Genomic DNA, 24,754 nt, shown 5'->3' on the forward strand with positions numbered 1-24,754 from the left:
GATTTCCATTCGTACTTTATTGATAAATGATCAATAAACAATGTATCGTAAATTGCAGAACAATACGATACGAATTGAGGGGGGGGGCATGATCCAGGGAAGGACTGGCCTTCTGTAGTGGAGCACACGGGACTGCGGTCAGCAGAATAAACAATTTGGTATTTATAAATCGGAAACGGCCCCAATATTTGCCCAAAATACCCTTTCTACATGTCAAGACGTCGCATTGCGGCAGCACTAACTGTAAAATGACGTTTGGGAACAACTAATTTCACCATTTCCGTCAAACGCAAGAAAATGAATCAACATTCTTGATAAAAAAAAATGATAACCGGAACTCTTTAGGCAAAATAAAAAAAACTTGTTTAGCGTCCTGCCTTTTTGAAAAAGGGAAGTTTTGTTCTCTCAAAATGGCCGCGCTTGACACATTTTGAAAGATAACCGGCTGTGCTATTTTTTTTAAATTGATTATTTTTCTTGTGGTCATCTGAGATCCTTAAAATTTATCACTATTCATTGTTTGCTTCCGTTTAAAGGCAGTGAACACTATTGGTAATTACTCAAAATAATTATCAGCATAAAACCTTTCTTGGTATTAAACGAGTAATGGGGAGAGGCTGATAGTATAAAACATTGTGATAAATGGCTCTCTCTGAAATGACTTCGTGTGACAAGGGTGTTTTTTCTTTCATTATTATCTCGCAACTTCGACCACCGATTGAGCTCAAATTTTCACAGGTTTGTTATTTTATGTTTATGTTGAGATACACCATGTGAGAAGACTGGTCTTTGACAGTTACCAATAGTGTCCACTGTCTTTAAACAAAAAGAAGAGACATCAGAAGGAGCCGGCCTCCAAAAAGAAAGCGGGCGGGACCCCCAACATGTTTTTTGTTGTGTATTTTGTCATTGGAATGAACGGATCTGATCCTTATCTTTACCTTGATCCGTTTTGTTCATAACACATTCATTAATCTTGAGTCAATGCTGGGCTCAAGACTTCCCCTTATCTGTTGTTTTAAAGTCCGGCTAACCAAACAGTCTGTCTAAATAGAAACTAATGCATTATAATGGGGAACAATGTAGAATGAGTGATGTGATTAGAGAACTCAATTTCACAAAGCTGTGTATATAAGGAGAAAATACTGTTTGGCGAACTTCTGTGCTAAGCAAAAGTTAAGTCAGGCACCAGTCACGAATTTTGGGCTGGCAACCTGAATCTGCTAAGCAATATACTCTTCTGTATTCAGCGAATTTCTGTGCTGACAGGGGCACCCCACTAAATAAAAAAATAAATCGTTTTGAGCTCATTAAGATTTTGTGTTAGCCCTCAAAATAGAGATTTGAGAGCCCCCCCCCCCCCCAAAAAAAAGGGAATTTCAGAATTGTAAAAATGATGCCAAAATTGAGATCTGTTTGTGAGTTATTGACTTCTAACTTGATGTAGGATGACATTAGGCCGGGCCCTATACAATTAGTCCTGTTTGAGAGGTGTACTCTCTAAACGCAAAGGAGTGAAAAAGCACTATTTTTCGAGTGGTGTTTTACTCTTTTAGATTGAAGTTTGCATCCTTTTAAGTGAAGTTTTACTTTGTCCTTGAGTGAAACCATCTAAAAGAGTGTAATAACCACCACTCTTTTTAAAGAGCCATATGACGGACAACTCGAAATGTAAAGAGTGTTTTTTTCTTTCACTCTTTTACAGTAGAGAGTGGCATTAAATCTTCAAGATTGACGCTCGGCGTATTATGGAAAAAATTACACTGATCATGGGGGGGGGGGGGGGACTCGCTCGACGGGCTCAGTGACTCCCCATTGGGCAAGATGAATCAAGATGAATTTGTCCTTTTATTGTAAAAAGCTCTGAGGCTTCTAAGTAGTTTTCGTGTCTTTTTCAATATTTAGCATTTTGCACAGTATAGACCATGTGACCTTTGTTTACAATAAGTGTGACCTTGTACATTCTTTGGCTAGTCTGGCAGGCAAGAGACTGTACTCCGGTTTACATTTTGTGTCATAGTTTCCACATTAAAATCCAAGAGTTATGAAAGTAAAAGCTGGACAAGTTTTGAGATGTGCCCCCATTTCATCATACCAAAAGTTAATAAGAATTGGACAGTGCAATCTCCACAAATATAAGATTTTATGTTTTCTTCCATTGTGCTGTGTACATATCGTGGAAGTCCAGGCTTGGTGGCTCTTTTGTAAACATGTGATGTCACAGGTCACATCGTCTATATTCTATGCTTTGTTTCGTGGGATGTACCATGGAGCAATGGATGTACCCATTACAAGCTTTACAAGATTAGGCCCCGACCAAGATCAGACAACCGAAACTTTTATCAAGCAGTCAATAAGAACTGCCAGTAAAGTTTGTTTTACTGTCGCCATCTAGCTGCCGTTCAGTGTACTCATCGGATTATTAAAGTCTCTTTATTAATGAACTTATCAAGATTATGACACAGATTAAGAAATTCATTGAGGTGTTTGAACTTTTAGCACCACATTAATTGGGCGAAATGTATCAAATGTCTTTAATGACATTACCATGCAACTACAAACACTAATTTCAGAGCATGAAACAGCAAATGGGCATTGGGCGTTTTCACGTATATCCAAAAATGTTTACGGTCCATTTGGGGGCTGATTTGAACAGAAAATTTAAACTGTCGATAATTTGTTTCTGTCATTATTTGTTTATAACTTCGATGACCAGTTGAGCAAAATTTTCCACATGTTTGCTATTTGGAATCAAGCGAGAATGGTATGTGATAATTACCAAAAGTATACCCTGCCCCTAAACTATTGCAGAAGAATCTGCCAAAGATAAGCGCAAACAAAGAAAGTGAGTTAGGGCAGGGTGCTTAAATTTGTGCACATTGTATTGGTAATTGTGTGCATTCTCAAGTTCGCGTTCAGAGAAACTCTTAAACATTAAAGGCAGTGGACACTACTGGTAATTTTCAAAGACTATAGCCTTCACAGTTGGTGTATCTCAACATATGCATACAATTACAAACCTGTGAAAATTTGAGCTCAATCGGTCATCGAACTTGCGAGATAATAATGAAAGAAAAAAAAACACCCTTGTCACACGAAGTTGTGTGCGTTTAGTTAGATGGTCGATTTCGAGACCTCAAGTTCTAAATCTGAGGTCTGAAATCAAATTCGTGAAACTCGAAAACTATGGCACTTCAGAGGGAGCCGTTTCTCACAATGTGTTATACCATCAACCTCTCCCCATTACTCACCACCAAGAAAGGTTTGATGCTAATAATTATTTTGAGTAATTACCAATAGTGTCCACTGCCTAAATGTTTCCGTTCACTTTTCAGCATAATATCTAAAGCAATGGGTAAAGTTGGTAGAGGAAACCTAGTATGCCATTTTCAAAGACTTCATTTCAGGTAAAACACTTTTATTCATAGCATCTGATCTGAAAATACGTTCAATTTTAATGAAATAAAAAACTTAGCATAAAAAACTTAGTTACTAGGCTAACAATAATAAATAATTTTTTAGCATCAAAACAATCATGTAAAAGAAGAGTCAACTGATATTAATAAACGCAAGTCATAATTTAACTTAAGTTTGAAATATTAAATTACTGGGTAATATAGGCCTACATTATATTATTTATACACAGATTTAAAAATCTTCAATAAATTAGTTTTCAATATAACATTCAATATTCCCTTGTATTGAGCTAGTTGTTGTAAATTAACACAACAGTAACAAACTGGTGTAAAATGACATTACAATAACAATAACATTTTAACATTCAACACTTGTGATCAGTGTTCTAACTTTAAATACTTAACAAGTTCCAACAGCTGTAAACTTAACAAATCAAATAATGCCATCCGTACACAACATGGCTGTAAAATAATGCGACTTTGACAGAATTAGTTACCGGTATTTTTTGGCTACAAGGTGCTATTCAGAGTCGGGAAGTCACACATTAACGGCCCTTTTCGAAACCACCAATGTACCTTCAGCTCCACCTCTTAAAAGCCCCATATCGAAAGCACACATTTGAAAATAACCGAACAGAAGCCACGGTTTTGAAAAGATCCTGAAAATAAATCAACCCCAGGAATGTTGTCGAGCCTGATTCTTCACTGCAATAGCTGCAATAGACCGATCCATTAAGCTCCGCCCCATTGCGTATTGACCAATCACAGCGCAACGAAGCTCCGACATAAGGTCCGACATGCGTGCGCGTATGCTTTGGTGCGCGCGGCAGAGTTGTGCAGAAAAGCATTGGAGAACCCCACGTGTTCTTGCTCACACGTGCGTCGTGGGCGGAGCCTACTGGATCGGTCTATTACCGCAATAGCTTCAGTTACCTCAATTACCAGCAACTGCCTCCATAACCATTGTTATCGCCTCAGTGCACCTTTGAATATATTGTCAAAATTTGGTATGTCCTTCCAATGGACCCTTCCCATGAAACATGCTAATCACATTCACGCATGCGTACAGACCCTGTTGGTTGGCAAACGCCATGGAGTTGTGCACTAAGCAGACGCGCAATCGCGTCTGCGTCACGCACCCATTAGCCGTGTACAAAACAGCGCGATGTTCCCTCATTTTGCCAACCAAAACGTTAGTGCGCACGCGCTGTGTGCAATTTACATATTTCATGGGAAGGGTCTATTAGGGTGCCCTTTACTTTGGGAAAAGCTCCACCTATACAAGATGGATTACAGGCCTAAGACACAAATTTTCTTGAGCTCTTGAATCGCGAAATTGAAAGAAGCATTATTTTGTTGTCTACTACCCCTAACAACTTGTAGGTCTCTCAGAGGTTAGAAGCAGTTTTTATTCCTCAACTATTACAAATGGCTGTGAGTTGACATCATTTTCGTCCACCAGCTTGGGCAATTTAACAGGATTATCTTCCATCACCTCATCCTTAGCGTCTGGGTCTTTCGGCCAATCTGTCAAATCATCCATACTGAAGTCATCACTATCTCCATCCACCTCTTCTTCTAGCTTCTCGATTGCCATGGCTACATCCTTTGAGAGAGAATCTTCATCTATATCAAGATGGAGCACATTGTCATCCTCCACGCCTTGACTTTGCTCTTCTTGATGTCTTGACTCTGCTACTTTGGGTGAGTCTTCATTCTTTACCTTTTTGTTGGCATCAGCTGGTGCTTCTTTTCGCTTAATACTAAACTTCTTTGGAGCAGCTTTTTGAAGCAGACCTGGCTTTTCAACGTCCAGTTTCTCAGCAGATGGTTTACTCCTCCCCTCATCCGACTCCTCAATCTTGGCAGATTCATCAGTGATTTGCTGAACAGGTGTTAGCGACGGAAGATTAGCTGACTCAACAGGTTTTTGTTTGATACTGAACTTCTTTGGAGGAGCCTTCTTTTTCAGCTTCTTCGATTTCTCTTCTGTGATGCTTGATGAGGTTGCTGAATTCTTGGTTGGTTCAATTGATGTGACGGGAGAAGAATTTTCATTTGTTGGATTCTTCTTCTTGATGCTGAATTTGCTGGCTTTTTCTTTAGTCTTAACAGCATCATTTTCACCTGATTTCTTCGATTGATCCTGTACTTGGGGTTTGTTTTCGGTCTTGGTATTCCCAGGACTGTTTTGATCATTTGCTGTAGCGTTGAATTCACCGTCTTGAACTGTTTTGTTATCATCTGCCACATCCTTTAGAATATCTTTCTTGTGCTCTTTTTCCAAAGATGGTTCTGTTTTCATCAAAGGGGCTTTGAAGGGTGCACTTTTCATCTCCTTCAGTATATCTTTCTTGGGTTTGGAAGGTGGTTTGAATGTCGGCTTCATCTTAGGGGCAGCCTCATCTTTCTTGCTCCTCTTCTTAGCCTTGGGGGTTGATGTTGCATCTTTGCTTGCGATATTCTTCTTACCGTCTGACGCTACCTCCAAGTTCACAGTTGATTTTTCTGGCTTTTGTTTTGGAGCAACTACCTTCCTCACTCTTGGTTTCTTGACTTTTGTTTCGCTGTCAGATGTCGTGACGTTTGGCTCTTTGACCTTCTTAGCTTTAACTTTCACCGCCTCCTGGACAACCTCACCCTCAGTAACATTTTTTTGATGGTTTGGATCACTCTCAAGGGTTTGATTTTTCTTCACATTCTGTTTTTTGATCTTTTTCTCGTCCTTCTTGCTCCTGGCGCTCGACGCCTCCCCTTCTGTTTCACCTTTTTCGCCATCAGTTGATAGATGATTTGGATCTTGATCTCCCACTTGAGCAGTGGCCTTTTTCTTATACTGTCGTTTCTTCGTCTTCTTTGGTGAAAGATTGCCTTCTTTTGTCTCCTTATTTTGGGTCTCAGGTTCTGCCTCTTTATCATTTACCTCATTACTTTTGATGTCTTGAGTCGTCTTGTCACCTGTTTGGTTCTCATCTTTCTTGGTAGTCACGGCCTGTGGGTCTTCCTTAACAGCCATCTTCTTGTCTTTCTTCGAGTGATGGTGATGAGACTTGTGTTTCTTTTCCTTCTTGTCTGCTTTGTTCTTCTTAACTCCCTTTTCTTTCTCTTTGTGACTTCTAACTTTCTTCTTTTTCTGGTCTTTCTTATCACTCTCACTTTCTGCCTTTTTTCGCTTTCTTCCTCTCTTTTCTTTCTCTGGAAAATCTGAGGGACAAAAAAAGAAGTTATTTTCAAATATGAAAATATGAAGATCAATTTTTAATCATTTTTATTTTTATCATTTTTTATTAATCTTGGCTTAAATAACATTTTTTGCTAAAACGGAAAGAATTACAGTCTTTTCAAGGCACTGTACACTATTGGTAAATACTAGAAATAAATGTTAGCACAAAAACATACTTGGTAATGAGCAATGGAGAGCTGTTGATGGTATAAAGCATTGTGAGAAACAGCTCCCTCTGAAGAAAGTCTTGAGTAAGAGGTGATTTCGCACTCAAATAATAAAATACTTCAGCTGAAGTCTTTTATTATGCATCTGAAAGCACTAAGGAGTTGTGCAACAAGGGTATTTTTCATGCTTTATTCTCTTGCAACTTTGATAAACAATCGAGTCCAAATTTTCACAGGTTTGTTATTTTATGCATTGTTGGGATACAACAAATTGGCAGTACTGTTCTTTGACAATAGCCAAGGGTGTGCAGTGCCTTTAAGAAGTCGGAAAGTACTTAACCATCTATCATTCTACATACCATCAGCTGTTGAGGTGTCTTGCAAGGAATGTATAGTCTCTCCTGCCTCACTAAGGAGTGCCTCTGCTTGCTCAAGGATCTCATCCACATCCACACCTAGCATCTCAAGATCTAGTTCAACATCTTCATCCTTTGTCTCATCATCAGAGTCATCTTTGTCTGAGCCTTCAAAAGAAGAAGCGTGGATGGTAATTTTTAAAGATACAGTGTGCAGATATGATACATTTGATATGATATATTTAGCATCATGATCTAAGATGGAATAAAACTATACATTGAAAATCTGATATTAAAAGTAATGAACTGATTTCAACCCTACAAATAAATCACTAAAAGACAAAATATTCCTTTGATTTTTGGAACCATTCAATTTGTTTAAAGCCATTGGACACTTTCGGAACAGAAAAAAAAAAAAAAGTTCACAGATTTACAAGTTACTAACAGGGTTTACAGAAGGTAATGGTGAAAGACTTCTCTTGAAATATTATTCCATGAAATGCTTTACTTTTTGAGAAATCATCAAAACAATTATCAATTCTCGATATTGAGAATTACAGATTTATTTTAAACGCAGGTCATGACACGGCGAAACATGCAGAAACAAGGGTGGGTTTTCCCGTTATTTTATCTCGACTCCGATGACCGACTGAGCGATACACGAAGTGTGGGCCTTATACTTTTTACCGAAAGTGTCCAATGGCTTTAATATAATATGTATGTAAATATAAACAATGAGTAGAGTAGATGGCCTGAGCTTTTGGTCCAAACCGGATCTTCTTGATATATACAACAAAACTAATTTCATTTTTTCAAAAGGTGATTGCGTTTTTGAGATATTGCTGAAAATCTGAAGAAGTACAAATGTCGATGCAGGAAGAATTATCCGTGATAGGAATACACAATCTGAGAAACAGTTTATGCAGAAATGCCTTACAGATTGAAATATTTTTGAATTCCTTCCTTTTAAGGCAGTGGACACTATTGGTACTCAAAATAATTATTAGCATAAAACCTTACTTGGTAACGAGTAATGGGGAGAGGATGATAGTATAAAACATTGTGAGAAACGGCTCCCTCTGAAGTGACGTAGTTTTCGAGAAAGAAGCAGTTTACCACAAATTTGATTTCGAGACCTCCAGTTTAGAATTTGAGGTCTCGAAATCAAGTATCTGAAAGCACACAACTTTGTGTGACAAGGTTGTTTTTTCTTTCATAGTTACCTCGCAACTCCAATGACCAATCAAGCTAAAATTTTCACAGGTTTGTTATTTTATGCATATGTTGAGATACACCAAGTGAGAAGACTTGTCTTTGACAATTACCGATAGTGTCCACTGTCTATAAAACCACATTCCTTACATCAGCTGCAGTGCTTCTTACCAAGTTGGTTTTGATGCTTATCAATTTTCGGAGTAATTGCCAAAAAGTTATATCCTAAACCTTAAGACACCTCTTTTCAACCAAGTATTTGAGAAAATGGTTTGATTTCTACCCTTCGATGTTTTCTTTGATATTGCATTTGTACTGTATTTCTCTTCGACATGTTCTGGATTTCTTCTTAGCTTAGGCTTACGTTTCAATTTTGGTTATTGTACATGTAAATATTATTCTTTGTATTTAGCGCCATGAGCACTTTGATGGATTTGTGCGCTTTATAAGTTCTCATTATTATTATTATTTATTATTACCTACAAGTCTTCCAGTAAATCAACAACTATACCTGTTACTAACCTGAGAAAAATGCTAAATAAATTTCTAAACTAATACATTTCAAAACTACTGAAACTTGTTAACCATAATACTTTTATAACAGCAATACTTACCCTCAACTGTGTCTTGTGAGTCCTCCACAATTTTACCTTTGAAGGTGTGACTAAAGCCGAACGTTTTTATGCGATCCTTTAAATGAAATACAATGGTCATTTTTAACATTGACAATTTAATGTAAATTGACAATATAAATGAACTTGACCTTGTCACTTGCTTCAGATACTAAAAATTACTCTTTGAAATAAATAAAGATGTTTGAAAAAAATGACTTCGGGTACAAACATTGCATGTAATCAAATTGAGGGAAAAATCATTTTGTTGTGTCAATATTTCAGCACCTAGGGTTTTGTTATTAATATTATTACTTATTTGACCAACGCAAACACAAAGTGTACAATAAATAAATAAATAAATAAATGCACATCATAATAATTGTGTGTACATCCTGGAAAATTGTTTGTGAGGTAAAACCTTGTCACAAATGCTATTTTTGAAGACACAGTGATTTTTAGAATTGCCACTCAACGGTGTTAAAAATTAGTTAAATAAAATGTTCATACCTGTATTTTCATGGAAAGTGCCTTCTTAGCTCTGGCAACTGCATGACTGAGTTGATTCTTGAACGACTTGCCTTTAGCTTGAGTCTGGAATAGAAAACCTAACTTGTGTTTTTATCTCGGAGGAAAAACCACTGAACAAACAAACATACCACAGTACAAAAAATATCACTATTAAATGCACTGGACACCTTCAGTAATTGTCAAAGACCAGTTTTCTCACTTCAGGCCTGAAGTCTTTTAATGTTGAGTGGGAAATTGCCTCTTTCTCCAAAACTACGTTAGGGAGCCATTTATCACAATGTTTTATATTATCAACAGCTCTCCATTAGCCTTTATCTTCCAGTACGCGCTTATCCTGCAATCAGATTCTCAAACTGGAGTGTGATATCAGACGATAACCTACTCCAAATTCTTTAGGTTGCACTCTGCGAAATGCGAGTGTTAATGCGTTATGCTCCGCATACGGTCAGTGCAAAAATTACATTCCAAACTCTGCGCATGCAAAACCCTAATACAAAAACATAACCTAACTATTGAATTAATGAGGCTGGAAGATAAACTTGTTATCACACCCACACGCGTGTGGAATACGTTTAAAAAAATAGCGCGTCTGCGTCCCATATCCAACTCGGTCACCAAGTGTCCCCATAAATCTCCCAACAACACAGAACAAATAAAATGAACCCTTACTGATTTGGTTACACAAACCAATTACCTGTATGTTTTCTTCCGCTTCAAAGTTTCTGACAGAGCTGGTCTTCAGCCATGTTCTTGAGACATTTTTATCCAAAAACACAACATGAAATTGTGTCTAAAGAAAAGAGCGAGGATAAAAGCATTTGTTATAAATAGTGTTTTCTATTATGAGGCAATCAAAAAGTTCTGGAATAAAAACATCACTTGTTATAAAGGGCAGATGGTGTCATTAGTCTTTTATAAATATTGCGAACACTATAGGAGTTCACTGTTCGTTTTGGGTATATACAGACAAATTTACCCAAACGTAACAGTGGCATAGTATTGTGTCCATCCTATCTCAGAATGGGTTATGGCTCTTTGGGGGGCAACAGTTAGCATATTGGACCTATACACGCAAACTGCAGGACGTTAAGAAGAAGACAAAATGTCAAATTTATTATTTGTCATAAAAGCTGTTTTCTATTTGCCAAATGTGCTTGAAAAAGCACACACTGACCCTCTCATGAACAAACTTTTACAAAAGAGCTTTGCAAACTTTCACCTGAACCTTATTGAAAAAAAAAAAGGTTTGGCTGCAACATGTAGAAACACAAGAGGGGGCAAAGTGCGCTAGCGAACGCTATTGGATTTTTGAAATGCTTTTGGGAGTTTTCCTTTGGAGAACAAAAACAAGACTAAGGGACTCACTGGGTACGTCTCTGTGTCTTCATGTTCACAGTAGGTGCCTGTGTCTGGATCCTCTTCAACCATAGCTGGCCACCTGCATCATACATTGGAAGATTTAAAACAATAAGAATAAAATGTAGTTCTTGTATAGCGCTGTACACGACTCAGGACATCTCAAAGACCTCTTTGTTATGTTTTTTTCTACAAAGTATGCAGAGCTTTGTTCAAAACACAAAGAGTTAAGATAAGTCTCATCTTGAGTTTAGGATGAGTTAATACTTATGACTAGCCTTAAGTTTTTAATACCCTAACTCTTTGTGAAATCGACCCCTGTATTTTTACATAGTATTATGCACAGTTACAAGCTGCTGTGTACATCTGCAGCAAACCATACCAGAAAACACAGAGCTAGCAAACCACTTCTCCTAAGAATAAGTGTATTGTGTTTTGATCAGCAATACATAACTGTCCATCTGATGGACGAAGCATACGGTTTAGTGTCTTGACTGACGAACCAACACTCTGCTGATCAGAAACATCAGAGCTGGAGTCCAGGATGCTTGATGACTGCTAGACACGCCACAAATACACAAACACATAAATACAAATGCTTAGCCAACATTATATAGAATTAGTTTGCGAAGCAATATTTTACTTTTAACATCTAGCCCTCGTGTGAAGATCACATGCTGTCATTTTATAAAAGCCTTACCATGGGAATCCTTGCATCTTGGCCCAGACGATGGATCCCTCAGTAAACTTTGTGAAGACAAACTCAAGATAGTGCCAATCCTCTTCAGATTTGTCACAGGAATTGTACACTGGGTCTGCAAAAAAAGTAATAAGATTTTACAAAATTAATTGGGGGTGAGCATTCCTGAAAAAACTGCTTTTGGGTCTTGGTTCCCACCTTATTCTACACCAAGAACCTCCAAGATGTTACAATTGAAGAGGTTCACAGACTCTATGCATCACAGGAAATACACAACTACATGTTTGGACGTAATGTGGACTACTTCTTTTGACCTTTGGTGACTACTTTTCTTCATTTAAAAAAATCCTGAAATAAACATTCAGTTGAAGAAGAAAAGAACAAAAGGAAAATAATAATAATAATAATTACATTTATATAGCGCTTTATACAAAAATAAGTTTCTAAGCGCTTCACAAAAAACCCAAATATAAATGATAAGAAAGCAAACGGGAAAAGAAACTACCAACACTTAACTTAGAATACAATTACATTTAAATGACAGATAATATAGGGTGTCCAAATTTACAACAGAGTGTCCAAAAGACACTCATAAACATCTCTGTCATAAGCCTGGTTCGTACTTCCTACAAATGCTATACAAAATTTTGACTTCACAAATTTGCAACAAATAATTTGCCGCGATAGCAACCACCCGACGTCAAAATTTGATTCGCACTGGCGTTTCCAAGAAGTTAGAACCGGGCTTAACACTGTGACCTGATCCCCAAACCTTACCTGAATTCTTCTCACAGACCCAATATTCAGGTATCAGAGACGGGTCAGTAACATCTCGGAGATAACGCCATTTCATACATTCACTGTGCATACACTGAACCCACGTTCCATCTTCTTGGATGTTGCGTTCTTGAAGTTGCTTCTTCTTATTGACACGCTGCTTCTTGACTTTGGGGTTGGACTTTGGGAGGAGTTTCCGTTTGATGGCTTTGTGAAGAGACACTAAAAGATGAATAAAACTTGATCAATTATTATTTCTAAGCTCCAACTTAATAAGGAAAGTTTTGTTTATGGGATTTGAGGCATTGCATGGTGAGGCATCAATATTGGTTTGCGGTCTACTTGCTAGGTAGATTATGTTCCTTTGGGAACTTGTCTTGCTTTATATTCTACTAGTGCCGAATATCAACTAGCTTGCTCAAGTCATCGTCTCTCACGAGACTGTCTTATTTTGTTTCATGAAAATATCATTTCATTGCCTCAGACTACAAGGTTGTTGGTGCAGTTTGTATCAGATCTTTTTGATTTTGCATATTTTGAAGCCCTAGATAGGTGGAGTTTATTGATGAAAGGTTATTATGTCCAAAATAGTTGCTTCGCAAAAAACAAAAACAAAAAAATTCTATGTTTTAACATTTACTTCTGGATTATGATAGACCAAATTTTAACTTTGCAACCTTGTGATCATTATGGAAAGTTAAATACAATTATTAATTTTGTAGAACTGAACTGACGATTTAATTGAAACAAAAAAGTATCATTCACCATCTGGGACTATGCTCTGATATTCAAGTTTCCTGCTGCGTTTCTTGTTGTGATCAGTTTTTGGGCTTCTTTTCTTGTACTGTTTCTTGTGTGATAATTTTGGTGGGCTTGAGGGTTTCTGCTGGTCCTCGGCGCTGAGCTCAGGGGTCACAAGGTCACAGTGTCTGTATTTTAAAAAATGAAGCAAAACAGTTTTTACAATGATAATGAGTGACTGACAGACCAAGAGCCTAAGACTTCTGATGGAAATGACCTGTAATAAGGGAATAATAAAAGGGTAGCGACGAGTTCTTAAAAAGCCGTTTAAAACCAGCAGGGTTGTGGCCGTGTGAAAAAGGTTTTAAGCGGCCATTTATGAACGAGTCACTACTGTTTTATACCCATTCATAAATGCCTTTTAGGTTAAAAGGCGTAATAAAGTAGGAAACTCTGTAAAATCTTATCTATCTGTTTTCCGACGTCGAGCTCTGTAGGTCTGGTACATTTTTATGAGACAGTTTTCGGATATGCATTTGTGTGCGTAATGAATCCTCTTATCCATGAGCTATAATGGCGTGGATCCCCCTCGGAACGAGGTTGTGGGCTAACCCGCACAAATGCTATCCCAAAACAACTGGTTATAAACAGTTCCAGCTGGTCATTATCGACCCTCTAAACACCTCCACGTGACGTACTCTCCACCAATAGGAATAGCGAAACTGTCTGGGGTATTTATGAATGAAATATCTTACATGTTATGATGTTGAGGATCATCCATATTGCCTGCGTCTTGGAGTTCCTCATCTGATTCTTCTTGTTCCTCTGCAATTTGCTCTGAAATTTAATCATAACAATGAATGTCACAGGCCTGACCCTTTCTTCTTGTTAGGGCAAAAGCATTTATATAAAAAAAGTTCTGATTAAGGGTGGGGGCTCCCTCCCCTGCCCATCCCCCTCTGGTTACACCACTGGGCAAAGCAGAGTTTTCCTGGTGAAGGGCTCTCCGTAATTGAAATTTAATTTTTTTTTTGTATCAAAGAAGTTTGTGAAGCTCTGGGAAGCTTAACAAAATAAAGTTGAACCTTTAAAGTTTATACTATTTTTTAAATACCTTCAGTTGTAATGATAAGTGCAGGCTTGATACCTTGTGCTAGTCATTGAAACTGGAAAGCAATTTTTTCTATGTAGAAAGGGCACTTTAAAATCTGGAAATGAAAATTCAAGGGGTACCTAAGCCATGAACAGAGGCATCCTGTAGCCTCGGAGATAAAAACACGAGTAAGTTTCTTTTTTCTGAACTTTTTAATTTATAAAAATGTTACTTTGTATTAATGAACTTTTATACATAGGATATGAGGCATTGCATGGTGAGGTATCAATATATATTTGGTTTGCGGTAACACCATGTGTGTATCTACTTGCCAGGTAGAGTTTGTTCTTAGAGAACTGTCTTGCTTACCTACTCCGCGGTAGTAGAATTAAGCAAGACAGTTCTCTAAGAACAAAATCTACGTGGCAAGTAGAACTTTTATACATTACAAATTTGTATAGGGCGTACATATCTGGGCTGGGGACTATTGGCAAGAAATTATACTGTAATTATTTTATTGTCATTTGACTCACCATGAGCCAGCTCTCCATTTGCTCTTTCTTGGACCGAATCAAACAACGCATTGAACTGTTTATCTGCCAGTGATTTTGAAGCTGCAGTGCCAGTAGTAGTAGAGGACTTGACGTCATCCTTTAAAAGTTAAAAAGGTTGTAAATAAAGATTGAGAAAATTGTGGTTAGGAAGGTGTAAGTCCTTAGCTGGATACATAATGTAGGTCCCTAACTAAAAAATGTTTGCGTAAAAATATAATTTTTACAAATTAATAATAGGCCCCCTACCTGGTGTATTTTATTGTTATTAACTTACAGTTGATTTTGCAGTTGTTATGAGTTTTAGCTAACGATTTACTGAGAAGTTATTCTAATTAATTAATTGAATATTTTGTCAGACTGTAGATGTGTCATCGTCCAGTTTATACTGTTATTTATCTGTAAATATAGGCCTATAAAATAATAAGTAACCAATAAAAAACCATTAGGCCATGGCATACAAAATGCGTAATTCATTAAGACACTGGACACTATTGGTTGTAGGTACTTAAAATAATTGTTAGAATAGAAACTAATTACTTGGTAACGAGCAATGGAAAGCTGTTGATCATGTTGATAGTATGATAAAACATTGTGTCTTGTGAGAAACGGCTCCCTCTGCAAGTAACATAGTTTTTGAGAAAGAAGTAGTTTCTCACTAAAATATTTCAGCTGAGGTCTTGAATTCAACTGAAGCATCTGAAAAAGCACACAACTCGTGACAAGGTTGTTTTTTCTTCCAGTATTCTTTTGCAACTTCAACGACCAAGGCAAATGAGCATGTCATTTGAGTTCAAATTTTCACAGATAAATTAAATAGTATGCATAGGGATAGGGGATATAGCCGCCTATTGTACGTTGAGATACACCAAGTGAGAAGACTGGTCTTTGACATTTACCAAAAAAGGTGTCCAGCATGTCCAGCATGTCCAGTGCCTTTACAATTACATCTTTTATTTAATCATGTTAATGAGAAATTGTTTCAATTGATTAATTAATTAAATAACTGTCAGACTATAGACGTGTCAGTCATCGTTCGGTTATTATTAGGCTAACTGTTGTTTATCTTTAAAAAAAAATAGTAACCTATAGTCATAGAAAAAAACACTAGGCCATAGGCCTATATTATTATTATATTTATACTATGTAAAACTATATACAATTTATAGGCCCTTAATTAAAACCCAGGCCTAAATTATAATTATAGCCAAACATGCTATCAAAAATACAAAAAGTAGGCCTAGGCCTAATGAAAATGAATAATTTACAATGTTTACTCACCTCACCAGTTGCATCAACCTTCTCCAATCCCACCACATTATGGTCGCCTGCAGCTGCCTCCTCTTCGGTTCCAGCTGTTTCTTCTTCTGCTGATGATGAATCAGTTGATTTTTCATCTATATTTTCTGCATCAGCATTGTTGTCCGAATTTAGATCTGCATCCCGTCCCTGTAATGTTGTGTCTTCTTGTCCATCCATCATGTTCGCAGTTTTGTCTTTAGTAACCACACAACTTTTTCAAAACAAGGTTCGTACGATTAAGCAAAGTCTGTGACTCCTTTACTCTTTTAAAGTTTAGTTAATAAATAAAAAAAGGGGTGCTGCGTTGCTGTGACGTCCGTGAACATGGTGAACCGACCGCCTCTTCTCTTGTCTTGCACTGTTTCTACATCCCCCGCAGTCCGCATATATCATTCACTTATCAGTATCACTCAGCTCAGTTACGTAGAAAGCCTACAAAACAATAGTGGTGAGTGTTTGTACTTTGGGAGAATGTGGAAAACTTACTAAGATATCAAACTTAACGTCTCAGGGAAGGGCAATGAGGGAGAGGCAGACGAGAGAGTGTGTGTGTGGTGATGATATGTGACGACTGTCAAAAAAACAACAAAAAGTGTACACTCTGCCTAATCCGCGCCTGGCGCCCTGCCGATGTATCATACAACAGCCTCAGCACATACATGCAATGCAATGCGAGACGTCAAGGTACAATCCGTATCAATATGCATGGAAAAGTTTTGCAGAAATTTATTGTCCGTGAACACGCGCCAAAAGTTTTGAGAAGTGTCGTACGGCTGTTTTATGTACGAATCAGGGCAAAACCAAAACAGTCGTCACCTCGACGGAGAAGTTTCTGGCGGCGGACACACGTCGTCAATGCATTTTTTAGGCGAGAAAGAAACACAAATTTGTTATAGTTAGTTCACCGCGATATTATGGCAACAGGAAACATAAATGTGATGGCATCTGGATTAGCTGACCTGGATAAACTTCTACAGAGTCTTGGTGAGTAATAATTTTAACCTGACATTTTTTCAACTTCTCTTGTCTTGTGACTAAGTAAAAATACGTTTTGTAGTGACGGTCGGTGGGATTTGTTTTGTGAGCTCTGCCCCCATCTCGATCCATAACCAATTTAATTCAAATTCCCATTCCTAAACCCAACCCATGCACACTGATTTAGTAACTAGAAACAGTGTTTTACTCTTCCCTTTTTTTTTTTTTTTTTTTTTTTTTTAGAGATTGAGAATAAACAGCAGCAGCATGAGATCAAGAAAGAACAGCAACAAGCTGCAGGTAGGGCCTTGTTTTTGTATTGAATAATTGATAATTATAAATGTGTTAAAGTTTCATGTCAACTCTTGTTTTGGCGGCTTTCATGGCTTTATGATGAGTGTGTTCTACATTTGAAGTTCCTATAACTTTATTATGAAAGTAACCCTGATAATTTTTGTTATTTTAATGCCATTTTCGGTACCTCAGGAGCTGAGGCTCAGCTCAATGAGGGAAATATAAATTTGAACTCAACATTTTAAAGGGTAGGCCTACTCACTACTGTACTAAGCACAGACAAAGTCAATGACTCAAAAGAGCATGAAGAGGTAATTTTTTGTATGATTATGAATATCATATTAAATATAAAGTATTCTAATGATAACGCTAGTAGTAGCAGTCTCACAAACCTTGGCCGGAGGCTGGAGGCTGGAGGTGTGTTTTTTTTAAAGAGTTTTGATGTAAATTGCTTTTTAAAAGTCTTTGAGGCAGCCACAGAGAAGAAGAATTTCAAGACGTTACAAGAAGACACAGCAAGACTGAACGAAGAAAATAAAGCCGGTCACCAACAGTTCCGGCACAACAGAGAAACATACCAGAGGTAGTGTGTACTTTGCAGTTGCTCATTAACAGACACTGAGACTTGTTTTTCTCATAATAACGGAACTTTCAGAGTTCGAAATTTGAACTAGTCCCAGTCCCGAGTCCAGTGTGATTTTAATGTCAGGCCAAGCCAAGTCCAGCAGTCTTGTGTTTTTAAATTCAGTATCCAATGCAAAGTTTTAAAGAATGAGTTTGAGTCTGATCAACAGCTTACATTATGCTTAGCATCAAAGTTTACCTACCCATCAAATGAAATAGATATAAATACTCTCTTAGTGTTTGTACAAATAAAAACAGTTTATCTTTTAAAACTGTGTTCTCTCTATTAGTATTATTCTTGTCCTTTCTCCTTTTTATTCTGGTATTTTCTCATTTTGATAATAGCCTTTCTAACAGAATTCTGTGTTTAGTAAAAATTCTAAGCTACCAACCGGTGTGGTCTTGGGGATTTTCTCCCAAAATTCAAGCCCGGGGGTCTTTAACAAAATGCTACACATTTTTACTGAGCAGTAGAGATTTGAAAGCTCCTTTAAAGCTTCTTCATACACCATAACTTCTAAAGAAGGTTTGATAAATGCACTAAACAGGATACATTTCACCCGGACTCAATTTCATAAAGCGGCTTAGCACAAAGATATTTTGCTTACCAGAATATGTTTACCAGCCAAACTACCATGTCACACGTACAATTTGTGACTAGTACTCTGCTCATTTCTGCTATTAAAGCAAATATTGTTAAGCCCAGAATAACCAAGTGGTGTTTTCTCAATACTACAGCTTAAAGAGCCATCATCTTGCTCTTGTATTGAACCAGGAGACGGCACAGAAAGACTTACAGGAGTTGCATGACAAGTGGCAAGTTCAAAGGTGAGTGACAATTTTAAAAAGTGACCTTAATCTTCTGGCCCTGCCTATCTATTTTCCCATATCCCCTGCCTCCGCCTCCTCAAAAAAAATAAAGAATCCTATCTTTGAACTTTATTGTAAGTGTTGTTGTTTGCTCTGCGAGGGAGATGAGAAAATATTAGAATGTCATTAAGCACATTGCAATACAAATGATTTGACTTTTGGCAAATAAAATAACGGTATTTCTGTGGTGAATTGACTTTTGAAAATAAAGACCCCAACATGAGCGGGCACTCCAGCACTACGAGTCCATCTGGGAACAATACAAGGCTAAGTATGAAGAGAGAGGGCCAGCAGTCAAGCTGAGGAAATGGCAACAACAGCTGGCCGAGACAAAAGAACGACTTGAGGACTCCAAAGGCAAGGTCAAGATACTAGAGTCTGCAATACATGAAACTCAAGAGAAGAGAAGAAACTGTAAGATTGAAATTTGGTCTCTCATTTTTTTTATCTGTTTCTAAATTCATTTTTCTTGCAGAATTATTTAAAGGGAAGTTATAAACACTCTTAAAATATCAATATTAATACCATGACATTTTTTGCCCCTGGTCTTGACCTTGGTAACCTTCAAAAGTTTCCCATAGACTTTTAGATTTTCCAATGGAAGTGCCCTTTGCAAAATAAAATTGCCTTGCCCTCTCAGAGTTGAAATTCTAGCCCTGTTCGAGTCAGTAGTCCAGTGGATTATTTGAAGCCCTGGTGACAGTATCGGGGACAGAGCTGAGTTGGCCTCTTTCTTGTAATTCTTGATTCCAGTATTTGTTATTTTGTTCTCATTTTGACTGATTTTATCTCAATTCATTTCTACTTCTAGCCCTGAAGCCGTTTAAAAGTCGCAACCAGTGGATCATTAAGATGTATCCTTTGGTACAAATAATCTCAAGTAACAAGTCAAATTCAACTCCAAGTCACTGGCACTGGACACATTGGTTATTGCTCAAAATCATTTTTAGCATTAAAATGTAACGACCAATGGAGAGCTGTAATGCGTTAAGGAAACTAAGTAAACTAAGTACCCCGATCTCAGACAAATGTGTCAGTTTCACCAATTTATGTGTGTACAATGAACGATGTCCAAGTTTTATATGGTTACTAGTGTGTACTGACCCTACTTTCTTGTTCAGTTTGGCACCTCAATATCGCAGTGATCGTCAGACTGCTGGGTATATTGAGCATAAGAGACATCAAATTATGTGGAGTGCCACCCTATTCCCAATTAATGGTAGCTCAAGTAGCGTATTTCTATTTTCAAACCTACCAATTTTGTGCTCCTTTTTAGTTGACTTTCATTTTTTAAACATTCAATGCAATCCACTTTCATGTTATCAACAACACCAAAACAAAGTGAAAGGAAGTTTTTCTTAGATTGGGTTGTGCGTGGAACAGAGCTACAGCCTGGGCAGAAACCAGACAGAATAGAAACGATAACGAGAAGATGCAACAAGCCATCAGGGAGACTGAGAGAAAGATCCAAGAAAAGAAAGAGCGCCAACTCAAACTTCAAAAGGTACCATATCTTTGTAAATTTAAGGGTGCATTTTGTAATACCAGTGCACAAACATTAGCAGAGTTCTTTTAGCAAAAAAAAAGTTTACGGGCTGACGTTTCGTCCCTAGCAGATCTTTCTCGAAGGCTAAATGAATACACAACAAACATGAACAGGTAAATAAGTTTGATTAAGTGTAACGTTACAGATATGTTTCTCTGACAGGTATAGGCCTTCAAAGAGTCCGTTATTATTATATGTTATCTCCTGAAAAAAAGAACTTGCGCTACTGGTACGCACAAGTTTTATATTTCAAAACAAAACTTTTCACATGAAATAGCCTGGTTTTATACATAAAACAAGTATGTGCGAGAAATGAAATGAAAATGTTTATGAAATGAAAAAAAAAGATACACTGGCGCAAGATTTTATAAACCTTTCTTCTGTTTGTGTCGACTCGAAAGGAATTTGATGATGTTATCTTTATTCAGGCACAGCTGGAAGAGCAAGAGCGTAAGAGAAAAATAAAAGAAGCAGAGGACAAGAAACAACTTGAAGACCAAGAGAGGTAATCTAAAAATTACTTTTTCATTAATGGGCATACTCGCTTCTGTGAGAGGTTTTGCCGAAAGCCCGGCTCATAATTCACATTTGACATCAAATGGCTGTTTTTGCGGCGAATGTTTTGCAGGAGTCGATCAACTAATGCAAATTTATTGTGGCGTCAAAATTTGTATTGCACTCTAAAGCCCGGTTCATAATTCCTGCGAATGCTTCGTGCGATGCGAATTTCATTTCGTCACAAAGGGAAATGGAGCCCATACCGATTGTTGCGTCACCAAAATTCGCTTCGCATTCGCATTCGCAGGAAGTATGAACCGGGCTTTATTCGTAGGAAGTATAATCTGGTCTTGATAAAAACAATTTTTAACTCGTGCCTTTCAGACAGAAGCAGCAGCAGCTGCTCCAACAAAAACAGCTCCAGCGACTGAAGGAACAGCAGCAGCAGAATCAACAGAAACTACTGCAGCAGCAGCAGCAACACAGTCAGCAGCAACCTGAACACCTGCTCTCCCCACCTCAACGGATCCCACAGTCGCCCCTGCAGCAGCCAGCTACAGCCAGGACCACCCAGTCCCAGTATTTCCAGAGCCCACTCATTGGACATGCTCCTTCTCGTTCAACTGCAGCAGCAAGCCCACAGCAGCAATCCACACGCCATCCACCTTACCTGCAGATGCCAATCATGGCTTCACCGAGACAAACTCCAGTTAGCACCAGCAACTTCAGCTGCTCAACACCGAGCTATGCACCACAGCTGTTTACACTCAAAATGCCCTCAGAATCTCCACTCAAGAAACAGGTTTAGTTAAAACTCTGCTCTGTTTTTAATGCTTTAGAGTTCTCAACTTCACTTAAAATGTTCAGAGAAACAGATTTCGAATTTGAAATTTGGATGGAATGCAGTTGACTTGCACTGCTGAAAAATTTAGGAAGGTTTGTTAAAAAGGATGGTATATGTTATTTCCACCCTTGGGCTTAGATTTGACAGAGCTTTTATGAAAAGTTTCCTCAGCACAAGAGATGTAGATCAAAGAGCAGGAATTTCTTTATATGTGGGAAAATAACGTCTGATTTTCTTTACCATGCATGCTGACATAAAAAGTCTGAATTTAGATAAAAGTAAAGAAAAGACATAAAAAGTCTTCATTCAGATAAAACTGATCATCCCTGCTATTGTTTTGTTGTTTTCCCCCAAACCAGAGGCAGCCTCAACCAAAGTTGCCATCAGCAATTGCATGCATACCAACTCATCCCGATGGTCGAGCACCACCACGCCAAGCAGTCCCTACTCGCAAAGGGGTTGACGTACCAAGAGAGCCAGAGAGTCGGCAAGCAAAGCAAGTGAGCAGTCACACCAGTCAGATCAGAGGAGATGAACCAGCGAAAGGACACGGAGAGAGTGAGTTGTTGGTGGATCAACAGGGTGACAAGGAAATGATGGAAGAACGCCAGGAGATTTCAGTGGGAAGCGGTGGTAAGTCTGGGTTGCCTTTTTTCCCCTATTTAAAGTTTGTTAAAAATAATTCTAAATATCTCCCCTTGTTCTTGTTCAAAAGTACTTAACTAAAACACTGGTTTTTGATCAGGTAGACCAGTTCCAGGCACAAATGATACATAGAATAGATTGTGCAAAGCAATTACAGACAAAATAAAAAAAGGAATAGACTTTTAACTTTCTGCCATTATCTTGAAGCAGATACTGTGGAGAATCCTCCACAAACCCCCATCGATGAGGACCCCCATGCTGAAGACCCAAATGAAGCAACCTCCGGAGCCTTTCAGCCTCCTATGAGCCCCTTTGACTTGGAGGCTCACTTCCAGAACCTCAATGAGATGGCCAAGTCACCAGGTTTCACATTCTCTTGCAGACCGATGTTCAGCGGAGAAGATGAAAATGTAAGTAGAGCCATCTTTTATCCATCAAAGTCCACAAAACACAACTCATCAAACAGTCTTAAAGGCACTGGACACTATTGGCTACTACTCAAAATACTTGTTAGCATCAAAACTTATTTGGTAACGAGCAATGGAGAGCTGTTGATAGTATGAAACATTGTGAGAAACGGCTACCTCTGAATGAACTTAGTTTTTGAGAAAGAGGTAATTTCTCACTCAAATATTAGAGTTCATGCCTAAAGCCTTTTTGAGGCATCTATAAAGGCACACACGTTTGTGCAACAAGGGTATTTTTTCTTTCATTATTCTCTTGCAACTTCGATGAACTCAGACCAATCAAGTCAAAATTTTCACAGATTTGTTATTTGATGCACATGGTGGGACATACCAAGTAAGAATACTGGTCTTTGACAATTACCAAAGGTTTCAAGAGACTCTAAGAATGAAAACTTTATTTTAAATTTTAGGATGACGTATCTGAGATATCACGTCCAAGTGCTGCGCGGTCCTCGGCAGACAGCTTTAGCTCTCAGTTCTTACAACCATTCTTCAACCAGCCTGATGAGAGTCCAATGGAAGTCGGCCCATCAAGACCACAAGAGGGCGGTATTTTATCGCTGTTTGGTGGGGGTCAAGGTGAGGTCAATAAAACCAAAGATGACCAAGAAGAATCTCCAGCCACACCTTTTAGTTTCAACTTCAGTTCCAGTTCCCCAAACGTCAAAAGTCCTTCCGCAAAAAGTTTCTGTCTTTTCTAAATTCATGAGTGAGATGAGTATGTTGTTATTGATTGTTGAGATTTTGCTTTTGGATTATGACTTATTGAATTGTTCCGATAATAATCCCTTTGTGAGTTACATTTGAACCATGCCTGGTAGAACGCTTTGTTCAATTGGATTTGGAATCTTCTTAAAAGATGTTTTTGAAATGTTGCTGTTTCAGTGTTGCAATTTTAACTTTGAAGAATATATTATTATTCTTAATAAAGCTTGGTTTTTTTTTGGAAGACTTGAGCTGTTAAATGATTCATTAATCGAAAAAGACAAGGTTGCACAGTTTCACGTTCAAGCAATTGAAACAAATTTTAATTTGTGAATAAAGTTTAATAAGGTATGATAGATGTACTATTTACATGGATAATCATATATGGTTCTGTTTATTATTTCAAATAATTTATTGCCAAATTTAAAGAAATTCATGATTGAGTGTGAAGCAACATGTAATGCAATAAACACTCAAGACATAAGAATGCTATAAACTTCAAGATTGTTTAAGATTGTTGACTATTCAAATTTGTAAAAAAAGACTTTATAAACCCTATAAAACCCCAACACAAAATGACTCAATTCCGGTTCATACCTCCTGCGAATGCGATATGAATTTTGACAACACAAATTCGCAACGAATAGATTGCATCGGTTGAGCTTTGCTAAACTCCAGCGAAATGTGACGCCAAAATTTGTTCCGCATTCGCAAGAAGTATGAACCAGGCTTTAGGCCCAATTTCGAAAAAGCTGTTAAGCAGAAAACACTGCTTAGCCATAATTTTCTAAATTAGTTGGAAACCAGTTAAAATGAGTTAAACTATATGGAAATTGATCTGATAACCTGTTTTAGATAAGCAAGATTTGTCTGTGCTTTGCATTTTTTTTGTGCTTGAAGGCTTTATGAATTTGGGTCAATACTTTTAAAAAATAGACCGATTATTTTGCTTGACACTCTCCAGGTACAGTTCATTGTTTTGAGTTTGTTAACAGATTATTTCACCGTAAAAAGTATGTTAAAGGCAGTGTACACTATTGGTAATTACTCAAAATAATTTTTAGCATAAAACTTTTCTTGATTATAAGTAATGGGGAGAAGTTGATGGTATAAAACATTGTGAGAAATTGCTCCCTCTGTAGAAAGGTAGTTTTTGAGAAATAAGTAATTTTCCACGAATTTGATTTCGAGACCTCAGATTTAGAAATTGAGGTCTCGAAATCAAGCATCTGAAAGCACACAACTTCTTG

The 24,754-nt window shown here is 37.7% G+C and overlaps 2 protein-coding genes across 2 annotated transcripts; one reads left to right on the forward strand and one right to left on the reverse strand.

Annotated features, from left to right (window-relative positions):
* Positions 1 to 4,670: 4,670 nt before the first annotated feature.
* LOC117302209 (histone-lysine N-methyltransferase NSD2-like) lies at positions 4,671 to 16,586 on the reverse strand. The gene is made up of 12 exons (XM_033786030.1): positions 16,016 to 16,586; positions 14,717 to 14,834; positions 13,846 to 13,927; positions 13,115 to 13,278; positions 12,350 to 12,571; positions 11,573 to 11,687; positions 10,882 to 10,954; positions 10,211 to 10,306; positions 9,496 to 9,579; positions 8,989 to 9,064; positions 7,166 to 7,330; positions 4,671 to 6,620 (listed from the first exon to the last, which is right to left on the reverse strand). The coding sequence occupies exons 1-12, from the start codon at positions 16,214 to 16,216 to the stop codon at positions 4,825 to 4,827; spliced, it is 3,192 nt and encodes a 1,063-aa protein (XP_033641921.1). The 5' UTR covers positions 16,217 to 16,586; the 3' UTR covers positions 4,671 to 4,824.
* Positions 16,587 to 16,886: 300 nt separating this feature from the next.
* On the forward strand, positions 16,887 to 24,592 carry LOC117302605 (putative mediator of RNA polymerase II transcription subunit 26). The gene is made up of 12 exons (XM_033786581.1): positions 16,887 to 17,020; positions 17,255 to 17,311; positions 17,768 to 17,888; positions 18,668 to 18,757; positions 19,011 to 19,213; positions 19,611 to 19,653; positions 20,183 to 20,303; positions 20,774 to 20,850; positions 21,228 to 21,645; positions 22,047 to 22,320; positions 22,543 to 22,742; positions 23,210 to 24,592. The coding sequence occupies exons 1-12, from the start codon at positions 16,951 to 16,953 to the stop codon at positions 23,498 to 23,500; spliced, it is 1,965 nt and encodes a 654-aa protein (XP_033642472.1). The 5' UTR covers positions 16,887 to 16,950; the 3' UTR covers positions 23,501 to 24,592.
* Positions 24,593 to 24,754: the final 162 nt, after the last annotated feature.

This window comes from Asterias rubens, chromosome 18 (assembly GCF_902459465.1).
Source record: "Asterias rubens chromosome 18, eAstRub1.3, whole genome shotgun sequence".
NCBI lineage: Eukaryota > Metazoa > Echinodermata > Asteroidea > Forcipulatida > Asteriidae > Asterias > Asterias rubens.